Source organism: Ananas comosus, linkage group 6, assembly GCF_001540865.1.
Source record: "Ananas comosus cultivar F153 linkage group 6, ASM154086v1, whole genome shotgun sequence".
Classification (NCBI taxonomy): Eukaryota; Viridiplantae; Streptophyta; class Magnoliopsida; order Poales; family Bromeliaceae; genus Ananas; species Ananas comosus.
Window position 1 is genome coordinate 13,185,892 of NC_033626.1, and position 17,959 is coordinate 13,203,850.

The 17,959-nt window shown below is 35.9% G+C and overlaps 2 protein-coding genes across 4 annotated transcripts; both read left to right on the forward strand.

Moving 5' to 3' along the window:
• Positions 148-3,195, forward strand: LOC109711678. 2 transcript variants are annotated; one of them, XM_020234830.1, is made up of 6 exons: positions 148-319; positions 1,012-1,140; positions 1,734-1,848; positions 2,365-2,435; positions 2,520-2,606; positions 2,695-3,195. In XM_020234830.1, exons 2-6 carry the CDS (start codon positions 1,039-1,041, stop codon positions 2,938-2,940), a joined length of 621 nt encoding a protein of 206 aa, XP_020090419.1. In that variant the 5' UTR covers positions 148-319; positions 1,012-1,038; the 3' UTR covers positions 2,941-3,195. The 2 variants fall into 2 exon arrangements, with proteins under 2 accessions (XP_020090419.1, XP_020090418.1); XM_020234829.1 differs by having other exon boundaries at positions 150-319; positions 1,008-1,140.
• LOC109711688 lies at positions 10,483-16,464 on the forward strand. 2 transcript variants are annotated; one of them, XR_002216662.1, is made up of 7 exons: positions 10,483-10,888; positions 12,985-13,070; positions 13,264-13,386; positions 13,753-14,505; positions 14,780-14,993; positions 15,080-15,884; positions 16,188-16,464. XR_002216662.1 is itself a non-coding variant. In XM_020234841.1 (6 exons), exons 1-6 carry the CDS (start codon positions 10,594-10,596, stop codon positions 15,622-15,624), a joined length of 2,016 nt encoding a protein of 671 aa, XP_020090430.1. In that variant the 5' UTR covers positions 10,483-10,593; the 3' UTR covers positions 15,625-16,005. The 2 variants fall into 2 exon arrangements, 1 of the variants encoding a protein (XP_020090430.1); XM_020234841.1 differs by lacking the exon at positions 16,188-16,464 and having other exon boundaries at positions 15,080-16,005.

Sequence of the window (17,959 nt, forward strand, 5' to 3'; positions counted from 1 at the left end):
TTTTACCCAAATAAATTTGAATTTTAAATATTTTTAAAAAAATATATTTACGAGTACTATTTGATTCATATCCAGTCCATAAAGGGTCAGAAAATCCCCACTTTTTAACCATACCCGGAAATTCCATGATCACGGATCCGGGTGCAGGTGATGAAACCCGCCGGATCCGAAACTTCGTGCGCAAAAATTAAAACCCTCGTCGCTTCCCCTCGAGCTAGGTCGAATCAGGTCTCCGCCGAGCGCCGCCGCGCGACGCCATTAACGCCGCCTCTGCCCCACCGGAGCTCCAACGCAGTAGCTCCTCCTCATTCCTTCTCTGGTACGTCTCCTCTCTCTCTCTCTCTCTCTCTCTCTCTCTCTCTCTCTCTCTTTGTCTTTTACTATTCGTATAAGCGATGAATCGAACTTGGTTAAATCTCCGAAAGCATAATTGGTTTAGACCAGAGATTTCTTTTTCATTTTTTTTTTTGTATTTATATATATTTCTTCTTTATCTATATTGGAATTTGGTCACTCCAGCATACTGAATTATTCGAATTAGTTGGTTAAAATCTCCGTGAATTTTACTAGTTCAACTTCAGTTGAATCGGGATCCTGATTATGATCTTTATTTTTTGTTCTCTTTTTTTTTCTGTCGATTGAAACGAAGCAATACCAAATTTTCAGTAATAAGGTTCCAGAATCAGTTGATTGGCAACAATATTGAGGATGAGGTAAAACAATGATGTCAATGTAAAGTATGCATTAAAAAGCACCTTAGTATGAACCCTACATAGATTTCGGATAACTAATTATAGAATTATGAAGTAGAGATTGTTTCTGATCATCGTGTCATCGGTATTCCTAAATCTGAATCAAGTATTTCAAGGAAATCTACTTGGATCCTTTGCAAATTTACTGTATAAAGACATTTCTTTACCTTTAGCTTTTGTTGCTTGTTGTTGCATTCTAAGTTCAGGAAGTTGTGGTTTTATATGCGGAAAAATTGATTTATTTTTGCTTATCAGGAAGACTGGAAATCTTTTAGCATTAGAGAGGATGGTGAAATCTAATGCTGCAGCTGAAGTAGTCTATGATCCTTCAGCTTCGTATGCTTCCAAATCTCGCCCCAGAGCGTCCAGTGAATGGCGCCAGTTCATGGTATTATACATGTCTCTTTCTTTAAATGCAAATGAAAAGGCACTAATGTCTTTCTAATTTATTTATTTGATGTTTTCGTGTATAATTCCTTGGAGAAGTTGTTCCTCTATTAAATTGGTAAAATCTCTCCGCATATTTCCTTGTTTTTTTTTCCCTCCTGATTAGTTAGTTTTTGTTAATTGTTCCAATTGAAATAAAGTACTAAAGAACTCTAAGATATACAGTCACCTCAACTATTTTTTTCTGCTAAAGAAAAACTTTTAGAAATCAAAGTTTATTTTCATGTATCATTCTTTAATTTTCTCTCTTATCAAGGTAATTGAGATCCAACTTTCATGAGTCTCAGCCGTTGTAAGAAAGGAAAATATGCTATCAAGCTCCTTCTTTCTGTGATCCAAACGAAAGGAAAACCTGCTTTGAAGTTCCTTTGTGAGAAACTGGTTCTTAATGTTGCTGGGCTTTTTTCTCATTCTTCTTCTTGGCCTTTTATTTTGAGTTTTGGTGAATTCACTTTTGGCGTGGCAATTCAATGTTTTGTTTGTACTGTCAATTGGATGAATCTTATGTGGTCCAATTTATTTGTTTCTTGTCAGTCAGGAAACCTTTCAGATATGTATCGCCAGCCGACCTCTGGAAATTCTACAAGGGCGGATAGCGATAATGAGGACATGGACATAAGAAAACTTTTGAAAGATATAGAATACTTGGGTATGAATATGGTATTCTGTTGTCTTTGTTTAATTATTTTTGGAAACATCTGTCCACTTGCTTGAGTTTTTTGAGTATTTCTTGTAAATTATGCTCCCAGAAGATTATTGCACTTACTCCCTTGCATTACTGATGTCATGTCAAGCAATTAGATCTTGGCTTAAAACTGTAGGATTGAACTAGACAAAACCCGATAGTGCCTAATGTCTACACAACTTCAAATTTCTGATACTCCATTGGAATAGGTTATTGAGCTAATAGAGTCATTAAGCTATAGGGTTTTGGACAGTCGAAAGAATTAATGAGTGACTGAATTCAACTTTAGGCTTCTGGCTTTTGGGCATTCTTGAAGTTTTTGACCTATTTGTAGCTACATTATAGTTCCTGGTTCAACCGTTGATCAGGAAGATTTGTGCTGCTTGGCTTTTTGATTCATGCAAGTAGCATGTACCTCAATCAGTATCTTATTGTTGATTCTCTCCTATTGTTTAACATGTTCCATTTTATCTTGTTAAGGTGCCTCTAACATGACCTGGAAAGAGAGGAAGCAGTTGGAGAACCGAAATGTGGTTGCCTTGGGTGGAAAGGTAATGAATTTCTTCGACAGAACTTTAGCTATTATAATTCGCCAATTTCAATCATCTTAATGCTTTTCGTGTTCTCGTAAACAGCCGCCTAAGAAGCACCGCACTCCCTTAAGTGTGGCAAAACCGGCAATGAAGAACCAGAAGAAAAGAGAACAAAAGAAAATCGAAGAGGTAATTTGCTCTCTAATTTATCTTTTTTTGTCCCTCTTTTGCAACGCTCAATGTTAGTTATGGAATCGTGAATAATAATTCTTTATAGGATAAGTTACTTGGGCGATTCAGTAAGCGTGCTGCTGCTGCAAGCAGCAAACAACAAAAGATTAGGACAGAGAACAAAGTGCTTAGGGCGACTGAAGGGCATTTCAGGAAAGGCATCCTTGACGTGAAGCATCTTTTGGCACCCAAACCACCCAAAAGCAGCGAGGGACCACCGAAGAAGATGAGAAAGGGGAATAAGCAGAAGAAAGGGAAAGGCAAGAAGAAGGGTCGGAGAAAGGGACGGTGATTCGTCCCCATACCTTTGTTCTGTATTGTGACCAATTTATCAGATTTCACTTCTTTTTTCTTTTTTTTTTACTCTAATCTTTGCTGCTGCTTCCCATTGAGGAAATTTTCTCGGATCCGATAATTTGTTTAGTTTACGCTGACCTTACACATTTGAGAGGCTTTTGGTTGTTGCCAAGTTGACGGTTGAAGTATTGTGACTTAAATTAGTCCTTAGTTACTGAGTACGCTCTGTCGATATCTCTTTGTTTGTTTATTGTTCAGTTCTAATTATCATTTAAACGCGAAGATGTTGCTGAGTTTTCCATTATCACGTGTGAAGTGGATAGAGGGGTTATCCTACTTTGACTTGAATTGTGCTGTTCTCTTCTGAGGTCAGTGTAGGTAAAAATCTGGTGGGGGAAGCCAGAATCTTTTTCTTTCTGCAGGCCAATCCAGTTAATTTTTGCATTTGTTCAAACTTTAAAGGGTGATTTCTGTATATATCTTGAAGATCTTTTCTTTAAAAAAGAGAAAGATAGTAGGAGAAAGAGAGAAGGCTATATTCTCTTTCTATTTTTAAGAAATAACTTCAATTAGAAATATAAGGTAATTAAGTTTCGAACTTGAAACCTTAACAATAGATAATTAAGTATAGATTGTTCAAGCGCTTAACCAATTATATTCAGAACATTGCAAGCACGAAACGAAGCCCCATGTTTAGATTCTAAATTCTTGGAACTCTGAAAAAGTTCGTCGGCGTCGATATTTATTTCAACACTGAAATCACAAGTTGGACAAAACTTGTGGCGTCGCTGCTTCAAGGAAAACGCACGTGCGGAAAAACAAAGCAAGCTAAAAGTCCGAAGAGTCAAAAACAGAACACTGTTATAAATAATAATAATAATAATAATAAGTAGATAAAAAACAAAAAAAAGTGTCCAAATTGAGGCGGCATCTTTCCCTTTCTCCGCTTTTTGTAAAGAGAGAGAGAGTGGATTCTCCTTCCCGTTTCCTCCATTGTTTTGTCGCCCCCACCCCTCCTCACATGCTTATTATTATTATTGTGCTTATCCCGTTTCCACGATGCTTCACCCTCAGGTTCACAACGTATCCTCATTTAATAAAGCTTTGTTTTTTTCTTCTTACTAAAATTCCTCAACAAGTTTTTTTTTCTTTTTCTTTTTTTTTTTAAAGAATGATAGCATGCCGTTACTTTATTTATTTTTAAAATAATTTGACAAACGCTACATGATTGTTATCATACATTATAATTTAAAAGCACCTATCTTTAATTTCAAAATTTTTTACATTTAAATGACTGATTTAAAGAGCCAAACAAAAAAAAAATGATTCTCAAAAAAATCATTATATTGTGGTAAAGTACCAAAAAGGATGTAAAGAGGACGGTTCAGAGTCCTTACCTTGGACTTAGAAATTAGAATCTAGTAGATCAAATCAAAGTTCTAATTCTTTAAAATAAATAAATATATAATTTATGAAATTAAAAAGTGTGACTGTATTATTACACGTATTCAACCCTAAAAAAACCAAAGTCAATGCTAATAAGCCCAATCCGACTTTATCCGACTTGGACTTTATTTGAAATTATAGGGAGATTGCATTATGTGCTGTAAGAAACGATGATGAAGAAATATTTTGTTTGTTTCCGTACGTATATTTTCTGCGGTTCCATAAAAGAATGCAGAAATATATTCCTATATATTTTTTTTCAACTCCATTCTATCTAATAGTGTTAGATAGATTTCAATACCAAACTAAGTTTTAGCTACGGCAAAATTAGTTTCTTATCAAAAATCTTTGCACAGCGTGTATAACTTTTTTATAACTATCATAATATTCGTAATTAAAACCTTTTATATCTTATTATGTACAATCTATTTGTTAAAAAAAAAACTTTTTTACTTTTTTTAAAAAAATTTTGGTAATTAAAAAAGCATCGATGTCACGTGGGTAGAAGAAGAAGACGAAGGTGGGCCGGCTTTGTCTGTGTATGATGGACGGTCCAGATTCAATCTAAGTAAAGATCAAAAGAGCCGGGTCAAATCGAGCCTAGAATATTCGTCTCCTCTCTTTAGGAAATGTAATTTTTATTTTCCTTCTTTATTATTATTATTATATTATTATTATTGTTATTATTATTATTATCGTGATGGTAATGGTCCAAAGATTGCGACGGATGAGCTGTATCCAGCTGTGTTCTGCATAATCTTTTTTCTTAGGCCACCACATGCTTACATCATTTTTACGCCATCTCAAAATATTTTTTAAAAAAATTTAAACAGTGTGTGATATAAAATCGTTTTTCCGATAAAATAATTTAGTTTCTGCTAATTATTTAACAATTAATTATCAACCGTTTTTAGTGCCAGTGGTAAAAAATTTGCTTGTTGATACTTGAGGTTTTAAATTCGAATTTTAATTAATTTATATTTTTAAATAAAATAAACGAAATAGATAGCATGCTATTTATTTTTTAAAAAAATATTTAACAATCAATTGCTGATTAATTTAATTAAGTGTAGTTCAAATTAGAAAATAAGGTTTATTTCAAAATGGTGTACATGTATTGTATGATCCCTCTTATAAATTGTGTAACATAAATAGGAAACTCCAAAGCATTTCATGCTTAGTTTGAGTTCACATGTAATATTTTTTTCCCTAGAATGCTACTTTTTTCATATACACTGCAGAATCGATGAATGGCAGGCCAAACTCCTCTCTAGGGGGGGCAGACTCATCTTGGTCAATGCGGTTTTAACCAACCTACCGTTATATTTCTTATCGGTATTCAAGGCACCTAAGTGGGCGATTAAGCAAATTGAAGCACTTAGAAGAGACTTCTTCTGGAATGGAGGCCGCCACACCGCGGGTAAGGGCTGTTTGATGGCTTGGAACAATGTCTGTAAGTCTAAGAAGGAAGGAGGGCTAGGTATTCTGCAAGTTGCGACCATGAATAAAGCCCTTCTGATTAAATGGTAGTGGAAATTCCACGTAGCGCCCCAGCTACAGTGGAATAAGGTGGTTAGAGACTTGTACTACCGTCGTCGTATTCCTTTGAGGGAAGGCAAATCGTTCAGACCCCACTCTTACTGGTGGAGGGGGGTGATGAGCCTCAACTATATCTTCTCTTGGGGTATGGTCTACAACCTAGGCAACGGACGGACCATTGACTTTTGGCACGATCGATGGTGTGGGGACAATTTGTTACATCTCTCGTGCCCGATGGCCTACCTCACGTTGGGGGGGAAAAACTTGAAAGTCGCTGACTGTATCACAAGGGGGAGGTGGAACTGGCCAATAATTGAGGGCGGCGCTGCGAGACACAGCAGTGGGACGAGAGCCAGTTTTGAGGAGCTAGAGGAACGGATCTCTCAACTCTCGGTCCGACCCATTCCGGACAGGATACTTTGGCGTTGGAGTAAGGATGAACTCTTCTCGGTAAATTCAATCTATAAGGCGTTGACGGATGGGGGGACCAGGGACGCTCGAGCCACTCGAATTTAGAGACTCAAAATCCCCTTAAAGGTAAGAGTGTTCTGCTGGCTTGTACTAAAAAAGAGAGTACCTACGAGGGATAAGCTCTTCAGGAGAGGGTGGATCCAAGACCCAACCTGCGTCCTTTGTGGGTCGGAAGAGGAAACTGTGGACCACATGTTTTCTCAATGTGTGTTTACCAAGTTTTTATTAGTTATGGGGAAAGATGGTGTGCAAACACAAGATCTGGGGGACGAGGTGAACCGAGTCTGGGACCGATGGTCGGTCAGGAAGAGCCTACTTAAGAAGAGAAACAGTCTAACCGTCCTAGTTGGCTGCTGGTGGATCGCTTGGAAAGCCAGAAATGACTTCATCTTCAGGAAAACCGAGCCGAACCCGGAATTGGCAACCCGGTACCTAACCCAAATGGTGAAGGAGTGGGAAGCTTTACCCCCGATTGCGGACTCGTAATTTTTTTTTTTTTTTTTTATTTAAGGGGCCCAGGTTGCCCCACCCTTGTAGCCTAGTTCATTTTTCCAATGAATGAAGCGGGTAGCGTGCTACCTTTTTCTCAAAAAACAAACACTTTTTTTTATTTGGCGACTAAATATAAGACATTTTTCTTTACCATATCAAACTAAACCTTGTATGAACTGCAATTATGCTTTAAAAATATAAATTTTTCTACGGCCTCTCAATCTCATTTTATTTCAAGAGCTATAAGTTATTAACATATCTCATTTCTTTTGCAATATTTTTATTATTTTGAAGAACATGTTTAGACAAAATATATGGTCCCAAAAAGGAAAACAATATATATATATTTTTTTTAAAGAATCCTTATTGTGAGTATCCTGTGAATGGTAGGCCCAACAAACTGTGAACTGTGATTCCAACACCTGCACTTAGATTTGATTCAATGAACTGAATCTGAATGGAATTGTCATGATACGTTATTATCAAATAATAAATCGGGGCATCCTTGACTTTTTTCGCGAAAAGTTATAATCAACTGCTACTCTCTGTTGGTTGAATGTGAAATAAGATGGACAAATATTATCCTGTAAACGACTAATATTTTTTTTTTAGAAAAAAAGTAACACGCTACCTATTTTATTTATAAAAATAATGAATTAAGCTACACGGGTGAGGCAACTGGGTGTCGGGGGAGAGGGGGAATCGAAAAAAAGGAAGAAGGTTTGTTCTAAGCTACAATTTTATAAAATTCCAAGCTCTAGTCAAAGTTCTTTGACGATCAAATCAAATTCCGATGATTGGGGATTGCAAATTACAAATCTTCAAGTGTGCTCTTCATCTTTTGCTCACTGCATGCTAACATCTATGATCTGTATTGAATTTATTTGGATTTATTTTGATTCACATATGTTTATAGGGGCTAATATTTAGACTCAAATCAAACGCACTGCAGCAGAATCAAATCCTTGATAGGATCCAATAACTTCAAATCGGTTAGATTTGAGTTGAATTGTTGTGCAATTAACAACTAACGAGAGATTCGGTTTCAGAGCTCAGTTTAAACCAGAAAAGGAGCATAGTGGGCTATGATCGTAAACCCATTCTCTATGTCCAAAAATTTTCCCAACAATATAAAAGAGGGTAGTATTTATATACACCACTTTGCGATCATCTTCTACAACATCATTGTCAATGCGCCGCACAATCCACTAACAAAATTTTGAGACCTAATGCAGGAACATTTATTTTATAGGCACAAATTGCGTTGGCAAGGCTTAAAAATGAGCTTGCTATAGAAATTATCATCTTGTGACATTTTGAATGTTCATTTAATAGAACTAGCAAGTGCACCTATTATCTGTGTATAGTAGGACGGCGAGCAGCATTGAATAATTAAAAATTAAAGAATAAAATCAAAGTATATTTTTTTTTCCTAAAATAGCTAAACCAAATAACTAAAATAAATAAATCAGTTTAAAATAAAAAAATTATTTTAATATTCAAAAATGTATAATATTTTTTATTATCATCAGCATAAAATTTATAAATAAAAATTATAAAATATATTTTTTATTACAAAATAAATAAACCAGTATATAATCTTTGGTAGTGTTGGCGGTAGCATCCTCATCATCATCGCTGACGATGAAAAAAAGCGCTTGCTAACTTTTATCATTACATATACAACTAATAAAATAGTTGAGTCCTAATTTTTTTTTTTATGTATTTTATTTATAGATTATAGATAGATAGATAGATAGATAGATAAAGATTTTAATTTTAAGATGAGATTTAAATTCAAATTTTTGAATTTTTATTTTTTGAGACTAAAGTAAAAAAATATGCAAAGTTTAGAGATTAAGGACAAAAAAAAATAGTAAAAAGGTTGGAGACAATGTGCAATTAATTCTTTATCTATCTATTAGTTTTATCTTTATCGCTGATTTAACAAAAATNCCAAAATAAGAGAAGATCTTTTCTGAGTTTCCAATTAGTGTACCCCAAAATAAGGAGAAACTCAAAATTTAAATTTTAATTCAAATATCAAAATCAAAAATAAGATTCAATTTAAAATTCAAGTTTAAAATTTAAATTTTAATTCAAATTCAAAATTCTAATTTCTGGCCAGTTTAAATTTGTAATTTTAATAGTAATTTTAAATTTAAATTCAAAAATTTGTATTTTTATTTTTTAGAAATAAAGTGAAAAAAATGCAAAGTATAGAAATTAAAATTGACGTACAAAAAAAAACCAAGTAGGCGTTAATATGGTAATTTCATTATTTTGAATACCTTTTTTAACAGTTGGGAGTTGGGACGTAATGGCAATAAAATAAAAAAGAAGCGAGATGATTGTAAAATATATATATATATATACTGTAGGAACAAATAAAAATTGTGCATAGTTGAGACTAATGGTGCAATTAATTCTCAATTTTTTTTAAAAAAAGCCTGTGAGCCCACAAAACCCTCAAAATAAGGAGAGTGCTTTGTTTGGTTATAATTCATGTATTTATCTAAATAGCTTGAGTTAGCTTGGCTTGTTGAACTGATGCTGCTCAACTAATTAAGCATGACATTAGAATGTGACATCAAATAGAAGAATCAATCACCATGAAATATTTTAATCTGTGTAAATTCTCGTATTAATAGATCATTCTCTCAAGCACAAAGTAAACCAACATAACACATCTCCCATGATAAAAAAATGCTAGATTTATTGAAAAAACACTTTGAGCTTTAGTCCTGTATACCTATAATCATCTCCTGTATAGAAAACTACATTTATTTTATCCTTTCCTTTACCATTATTATGCTAAGTATAAGTATGGCATAAATACTAGTGTCGCAAGTACTACTGAATAGTTTATAAATTTGTCTCATGGTACCCACTCTTTGTTATATATTTTTGTATCTAAATTGAATAATAATTTTAAAATTTATGACTTTAATTAAGATTGTTAAGTTATTCGACTAATATTTTGAGTAAATTGGTGTAAAAGCTTATTCTAAATTACTTTATTTTTTGTTATTTTGTGTAAAATTGGTATAAGATCTTTTGATAAAGTTAGGAAGTACTTTGTAATTCATCTTTATAAATAAAAAAAAAATACACAATGGCTAAAAAAGGCAGATAAATTTTTTTTTTTTGAAAAGGAAAATAATTAACAGAGCAACGTTTACCCTCTGACAAGCTGCCACGTAGCCCGCTTCCCACGCGGTTTTGACGGAATCAAAACGCGGGGAGGGACTGGGCCCCACACCAGCTTCCATATGGTGACGTGTCAACAATGTATTGGTGTAATTCCCTGTCGCGTGCATTATGTCGAATACCGAATCTCCCTCTGTGGCTAGTTCCGTAATTTTTGTGTACTGCAAGGGTAAATTACCGGAGCTTTCCTCATAATCTCCGTTACCTCGAGATGGTTTCGCCGTCCTTAATGTCGCGGACGAAATCTCAGACGTCCATTCCTATTCCCGCGTGTTAATTTCCCTTTTTGCCCCCCCACCCTCGCCTCCTGATAACCCAAAACCTCGCCGGCTCCCTCTTTTGTTTATTTCCCTCTCTCTCTCTCTCTCTCTCTCTCTCTCTCTTTCCTTCCTTTCTCTCTCTATCAGGAGCGGAGGCGTTCTTCGGCGGGGGCAATCTAGGGTTAGGGTTAGGGTTAGGGTTAGGGTTTCGGTGGGGAAGGGCGAAAGAGATGGAGGAGGCGAAGGCGTACGTGGCGTGGGAGGAGGTGGTGGTGTCGAACGACAAGGGGCGGAGGGTGGTGCACTACTACCTCAAGGACGGGAGCGGCGGCGCGGATCTCGCCGTGGTCGGGAGGGAGAGGAGCGTGCGCCACATGTCCTACGCCGTCCCGAGCGGATTCCTTAGGTCGCTCCTCGCCGCGCGGTCGCCGTCGCCGTCGCGCTCGCCGCCGACCCCGGAGGGCCTCTCCCTCAAGTGGCGCTCGCGGAGGGAGGTGATCGATTGGCTCTCTTCCCTTGTCTCAGGTACGAGCCTTTTCTTCTCCTTTCCAATCGTTTGAATCCCCTGAGATTTGTTTGAGAGGGGGAGCGCCCCTACTCCGCGAGTGTTGGGCGGCGATTTTCTTTTCTTTGGGGTTGGGTTTTCGTTTTGTGGCCCTGAAACTGTTGATTTCTTATGGATCTGTGTGTTTGTGTACGAGTTCGTGTCAAAGGTTTCGCCTTTATCCGTTTTAATTGATGGGGAGATCGATTCTGGCGGAGAAAGTTGAAAGTTTCGTTTCAGCCCTTTGTTTCCTTAGAGATTTCATGGAAAGAAGGGTTCTTAGCGTAGGTATAATTTTTTATGCGTTGGTTTATGAGTTTGTGCAAAAGGTTGCGCCTTTATGTTGTTTTTGGTTGATAGAGGATATTGATTTTGGGGTAGGAATAGAGGATTTCTCTCATGCGTTTAGTTTCCTAACTAATTTCATGGGAATAAGAAGGGTTGTTGATGCAATAGCTTCTTGCTTTGCTTTGACAGCCCACAATCAACGCATGAGAAGATCAAAAGATGTTTTTTCTGTCGTTATTACGTTAATCTTATACTTCCGGTGGATCTGTTGTTTCTCCCATGGGTTCTATGAAAGATTTCTCCTTTTCCTTTCTCTTTTCCTTTTGTTTGCTTACAACTTTTGTTTGCATATTGGTTCCTTTTCGTTTCTAAATATGGAGATAAAAATATTTCATCAAGGCAGGATTAGGATTTTATGTGTTGGGCTCTTTATCTCTTCATGGGCATCCTTCTCTAACTTTTTTGTTCAGCTCTTTGATCCAGATTACTGGTTTTATTCTTGTTTTGCATGCTTTTTTTCCGCAGTTTTGAGAGACCTCAATTTGCTATTCGTTCATTACCTTGAATCATTGTTATGCACCGTCGTATTTTTGTTCCCAGGAGAGTTTAATGTCTATTTTGGAGCTCAAAGTCCTGAATTGAAGTCTAGATTCAATAACTTTGCCGCCTTTCATCTTTTTTTATGCTGCAATCTTCTGTTGTCGTCTTCCGTTTTTTTCTTAAATATAAATTCGCATATCTTTTGCCTTTTTGGTTTTTGCCCATGTTGGATTATATCGTAGGCATTATAATTTCTCTCGATAGATATCATTTTCGAAAGGTGTTTTTGGCATCTTTGTAATCCACAAACCTTTGAACAGAAGCTCGGCTTCTATTCTTGTTCGTTGGTTCTTCTCTTTTCACTCGATTCTTTTGGATTGGTAATTCAGCTTGCTTGTTACGTGATACATGAGATAGTGAGAAATAAAACCTTCCTTTTGTAGTTTTGGGACTATTTTCTAATCCAAGTATCATATGCCAAAAGGGTATGCAATCTGATTTTTTGTTGGGTTCTTCACAGCTTTCTGTTTTTCACCATGCTGTTTGATTGATTTAACGATCAATTAGTATGATATAGCAGGATAGTTTAATATAGTTCTTTCTTTTTGCCATGTCAGCTAGTTGATGAAGTATCTCTAAATGGATTTTTCAGCATTAAGCTATTAGCACCAAAGCGGTGGGAAACATTTCTTTTGATAATATGGCTCCTCCTTTATTCGTTGGTTGTTTCCAGTTTTACCCTAGATTTATAGTAATAGCATTAAGCTATTAAGTGTTTAACTATTGCATCTTATATTCTTATGCTTGTATGATCTGTCATTTCACTCATTGTGGATGGTTTAGTGTATGGAATTTCAGATAGTGTTATAATTGAATTTCGATGACCCTTATGCAGGGGCATACAACATATACCCCATTCTATGCAATAATTAGAAGTGTTTTCCTTTCTTATGTTATATTGCTTTTGTTTTCTTGTATGGCATCAGTATGCTAATATAATTTTCTCTCTTCACTCTAACAAAATAAATTAGAAGTTACCTATTTTTCCTCCATGTAAATTCCTTCATCTGTCTGTCTGTTCCATTTGAATTCTGTGGCCTCCTATTGAATATTTCCTTTTGGGTGCGTGTAATTTAGAAATCTCTTTTAGTGGCTTGTTTTTTCCCCTACTTATTGTTTGTGGTTGCTGATTTTCTTTAATTACTACATAAATTGTTCATTTCTCAAACTAACATTGTATTACTTTCAGATTCCTTCTCTTATGGATTGTCTCCTGTGGTGGATAGATATCAAGATGAAGAAGTTGCTGAGCCCTCATATGATCCTGCTCTAAAGGTAGAATATTTGTTTGGAAATTGTCTTTTTTATTTTCTTTCCATTGTTGGAATTAAAAAAATACCACTTATCCTGTTCCCTCTTGCTGAAGCAGGGTTGCTAGAATATTTGTTTGGAAATTGTCTTTTTTATTTTGTTTCCATTGTTGGAATTAAAAAAACACCACTTATCCTGTTCCCTCTTGCTGAAGCAGGGTCAGCAACCAATGAGAGGGGGACATCACTCTACAGAATTTTCATGGCTAGGACCTTCATGGAATTGCAGGAAAAGGCGAAAGCATTACCGTTCCTTCTCTCGGAGAGGAATTACATTTTCTGTGAGTTCAGTTGCACTTCTTTTGATATTTACGTATAAACCCCTGTCGCAAAATCTAAATTTTCATGTTTATCCTTCAAGAACTTTGTTCTTACATGTATGCATTTGCCTAATAATATAAAACAAACCGTCCCATGAATTTTATCACCTTTCAATTTAAAAAAATTTAGGTATTTTTTGGAAAGAGTTACAATTTTGAAGGGTTATAAATACAATTTTTATTTAAGGAAAGAGTGGTGGGTCCATTGTCTGTGAATAAATGATTTTGCGGGGGTTTGTATATTAGTTCTCTTTTCTTTTTTAAAGTTCATTGTTGTTCTCTATCACAAAACCTCTTCTTACTGACTCTCTTACCTATTCAAACTAGGTCCATGATTTTGTTTATGTAATGGCTGAAGAATACAAGAGGTTCATCGCCTATGTAGAAGATCTATATGAGGACTCGAGAGCTAACAACATGGTTGTGGTGCGATGGTTTCACAAGGTCGATGAGGTTGGTATTGTTTTACCCCCGGATGTTAAGGAGAGAGAGATCTTCTTTACCCATTGTCTTCAAGATTTAAGAGTCGAATGCATTGATGGATTGGCCGCCATCCTCAGTCCGCAGCATTTTGAGAAGTTTCAAAATGAGACAAGGCAAAGCAAGTGGCAACCTTTTTTATGCCGATACCAAATCGATAATGACGATGTGAAGCCCTTTCACATAAGCCAAGTTCAGGGCTACTGGAGCCAGGAAGTGCTTCGGACCATGTTCACCTCTTCTTTGAAGCTAAAACTAAAGATTACTTGTAATGGCTCGACTTTAGATGGACATAAGAGGAAGCGTAACTTGATCAGCGACGATAATGATACATTAAATAAACCGAGATCTCCGGGAATTGGTGGTATTGCTGAAAGGCAAGTGAGAAGCGCTTCTTCTCATCCGGGCTTGCTCAGGAAGGAGGCGCTTAAGCAGAAAATTGAGCAAAAGCTATCTCCAGGAAGCCATGTGGAAGTGTTATCTCAGGATAGTGGGATGAGGGGATGTTGGTTCCGATGTGTCATTCTTAAGAGACACCACGATAAGGTGAAGGTCCAATACCAAGATGTTAAAGATGCTGATGAAACTGGCAATTTGCAGGTAAGCAAATATTATTCATAAATATTTATTGTTGATAAAAATAATGTCTTTTGTATTTTTGATTTTGCAACCTTGATTCATTTTTCCATATTTGCACTTTTTGTCTTAAATTCTCTCATGTGACATACTGATCTATGCAAGGGAATTTAGCCGAAAATTTTAAAAATGTAGAAAAAGAGCAGGGCCAATATTGTAGAAATTCAAAAAATGGCGGACTATTTATTCAAAGTAATCTATTTAGGATGAGTATGCTGACTTTGAAAATCTTTCGTAGGAATGGGTTTTGCTCTCAAGGTTTGCTGCACCTGATAACTTGGGCATTCGCTTATGTGGAAGGCCTATAGTTCGTCCACAGCCATTACAGAGCAACCGGGTTTCATTCAACTTCGATGTTGGTGCTGTCGTGGATGCTTGGTGGCACGATGGTTGGTGGGAAGGAATTGTGATTCATAAAGATAATGAAGGGAAAATTCATGTCTATTTTCCAGGTAATTATCATGATTTTTTTTGTTGACCATTCATAATTGACTCCTGTTATAGGATTACTGATCATTTTTTTAATTTTCTTTTGCAGGAGAAAAGCAAGTCTCTGTGTTTAACCATGGCCACTTGAGACATTCGCAGGATTGGATCAGCAATAAATGGAACCATATAAAAGACAGGAAAGATATGGCAAGCCTATTGTTTTCGAACTTGGGGCCTGAGATCAAGGGCATTCTCCCTGAACCTAAGTTTCCAAGAACTGACGCGCATTCTGGGGAAGTAGACCAAAAAGAAAGCTTCCCATTGAAAGACATTGGGAACAAGCTTGCAGCAAGTACTTCATTTGAAGGAAATGCTTTAGATCTGACTAGATATTGTAGGCTCGATGGCTTGAAGTGGAGGTTGTCAAAGAAAAGAAAGCGAAGGGAGTTTGCCATTGATGGTTCGGGCCAAAGTAAAAGGTCGGAGTCTAGCAGTGACGATAGTAGCCAAGAAAAGAATGAAGAGTCTAATGGTTGTGACGATGATTTTGTGCTCCCAAAGTCGCTGACGGTCGATCGTGAAAACTGCAAGATTGGAGGAGACCCTCTCTTCAGTGCACCGATGATCATTTCTAACTTGGTTATGACTAGATAGCATTCAATAGTGTTGTACAGTCCAAACTCCGTGCTGATATTTCGCTTTCTAAAGATCGAAGCAGCTATGGTGGGATGCGGTTTTCATGCATCCCCATGCTGATTTTGCACCTGCAGTCCCAAGTGGAGCTTTTGGAGCCCGTGTGTACCTTGCTGTATTTATGACTTGTTTTAGAAAGCCTTAATCTACATCACTTATGTCTGACCTAGCAGAGTCTTTCCGGTGAATGCTGACCCCAAGTTTTTTTGGCCCTCATCCTGGTATGATTCAGGATAACTAATCTCTAGTTGTCTTTTTCTTTTCAATTTGTTTTATCTAGTTTTAAGTTCTGAGTTTTCCTTTTCTCTTTATGAATATATTCTCCTCTAACCTTTATCTTTAGTTTTGTGGTGATGTAGTATTTTGCTACATTGAGTTCTTTCAGAGCCTTTCCAACCTATTTATTTGTACTGTTACCATCCTTATTTATAAAAAAATATATATATATATATATTACCTTGTTTCGAACAAAAACTATGGTTCTGAGATAAGTTGAATTTGTTTGTTATGTGCTACTTTTACAGTCCTATTGCGGTTTGCACTTGGGAAACTACAGGAGCTCTTCGTAACAATGCAGTACAATTGAGTTACTATGTGTTCGAAATCTTCTGATGATTTTTCTAAAGTTTCTGAAAGGGGATTAGAGGAGTCCACATTTTTTTCTCTTTTTCTTATCACTGCTCAATGTCGCTTACCTTTTTGGCTTTTTTTTTCTTTTCTTTATTATGCTGGTGTGCAACATTACTACTTTGTGTGTGGATCTTGCTGGAGGTTTTTTTTTTTAATTGGTTTATTTTCTTAGGTGGAACTTGCTGGAACTTTGCAGACTCTGTTTTCCTGAGACTGATTGATAGCTTTCCATATCTCTGCTCTAAAATCCGAAAAATGTGATATCGCCCTGAATACCTCATTTACCTGCACTCAGATAAATTGATTTAGCTGCATTGTTATTGACCAACTTTGGCAAAATTAAATCAAACACGTCAGAGTATTAGTGTCACATTATTATTTTGTGTGCAACTCTCCATATGCACGAGGGCCAAAAAATTAGTTAAAGATTCTTCCAGGTAATTAAGGACAAGTTATCTTTCTATTTTTTACTCTTTATTTAATCATCTTTGTTTCTATTGTTTAGATTGGATCCTCGTGTTTATATAAATCATCATGCATGATTGGCCTTATTAGATGTTATCATATGATGTTTCTTAACATATGATGTTATCATATGATGTTTCGTATTAGATTTTATATGATGTTATCATATAAAATTTACTAGGTGTAAAATTTATATTTTTACGAGACTGCAAAATATCAAACATAGACTTGTTTTTAAAAGAATCAAAAGCTCGACCGACGAACGCAATCCATGTTTTACAGTCTAAAGATTCAGATAGAAGAAAGATCATAAATTTCGGGTGTCTATGTTTTTACATAACCGTTCGTTAGTTTGGGGATTAAAATTAAAAATACAAACACAATGGTTTGCAGCTGCAACTCTTGAAAAGAATGGGATATACTACTGAAACATTTAGGTCAGTACACTGCTAGTAAACAATGTGATGAGTTATTAGGTAGTATTTTATTATTTTATTATTTGTTTTTTATGCTGTCACCTTGTTAGAATTTAATGTTTCTTTTAATAATTGCTTGTGTGTGGTCCTGCATTTGGTGATAACAATCAACTGGGCAATTAATTCTACTGAGCACACTTTGGCTTCATATATGTTGGTATGTTTTCTTCTTTTTTTTTTCTTCTTTTTTTTTTTTCTTGACTAGTTTATAAAAGGTATCGTAAGATTGTCTTTTTTTTTTTTTTTGTTGTTGACTAGTTTATGAAAGGTATCATGAGATTTTCTTTAATTTTTTTTTTTTTTAACTTACACAAAAGGTTTACATTTATTATTATCTCAGATCAGATCAGAGTGCCAAAGGTTTATTTCGAAATTGGAAGCCACAAACTCACTCCAAACACTCGATACCTTAAAAGTATATACATCCAAAACAAACCAATTATAAAGGGGAAAACTTCAAAAACCCCCCCTGTGGTTTCACACTTTTTCATTTTAGTACCCTGTGGTTTGAAATGTATCAAGTTAGTACCCTATGGTTTCTCACTTTATTTTAGTACCCTGTGGTTTGAAATGTATCAAGTTAGTACCCTGTGGTTTCTCACTTTATCACTTTAATATCCTGTGGTTTCACACTTTATCATTTTTTTTCCTTGTGATTTAAAAAACTATAGGGTACTAACTTGATACAAAATTAAAACCACAGGGTACTAAAGTGATAAAGTGCA

What these genes read in the sequence shown, in the direction of transcription:
- LOC109711688 (XM_020234841.1), top strand. Translation starts at nt 10,594, where the DNA reads ATGGAGGAGGCGAAGGCGTACGTGGCGTGGGAGGAGGTGGTGGTGTCG. An exon ending in GCTCTCTTCCCTTGTCTCAG is followed by an intron (nt 10,889 to 12,984) that starts GTACGAGCCTTT and finishes TATTACTTTCAG; the next exon opens with ATTCCTTCTCTTATGGATTG. An exon ending in AATTCATGTCTATTTTCCAG is followed by an intron (nt 14,994 to 15,079) that starts GTAATTATCATG and finishes TTTCTTTTGCAG; the next exon opens with GAGAAAAGCAAGTCTCTGTG.
- LOC109711678 (XM_020234830.1), top strand. Translation starts at nt 1,039, where the DNA reads ATGGTGAAATCTAATGCTGCAGCTGAAGTAGTCTATGATCCTTCAGCT. An exon ending in GTGAATGGCGCCAGTTCATG is followed by an intron (nt 1,141 to 1,733) that starts GTATTATACATG and finishes GTTTCTTGTCAG; the next exon opens with TCAGGAAACCTTTCAGATAT. An exon ending in TGGTTGCCTTGGGTGGAAAG is followed by an intron (nt 2,436 to 2,519) that starts GTAATGAATTTC and finishes TCTCGTAAACAG; the next exon opens with CCGCCTAAGAAGCACCGCAC.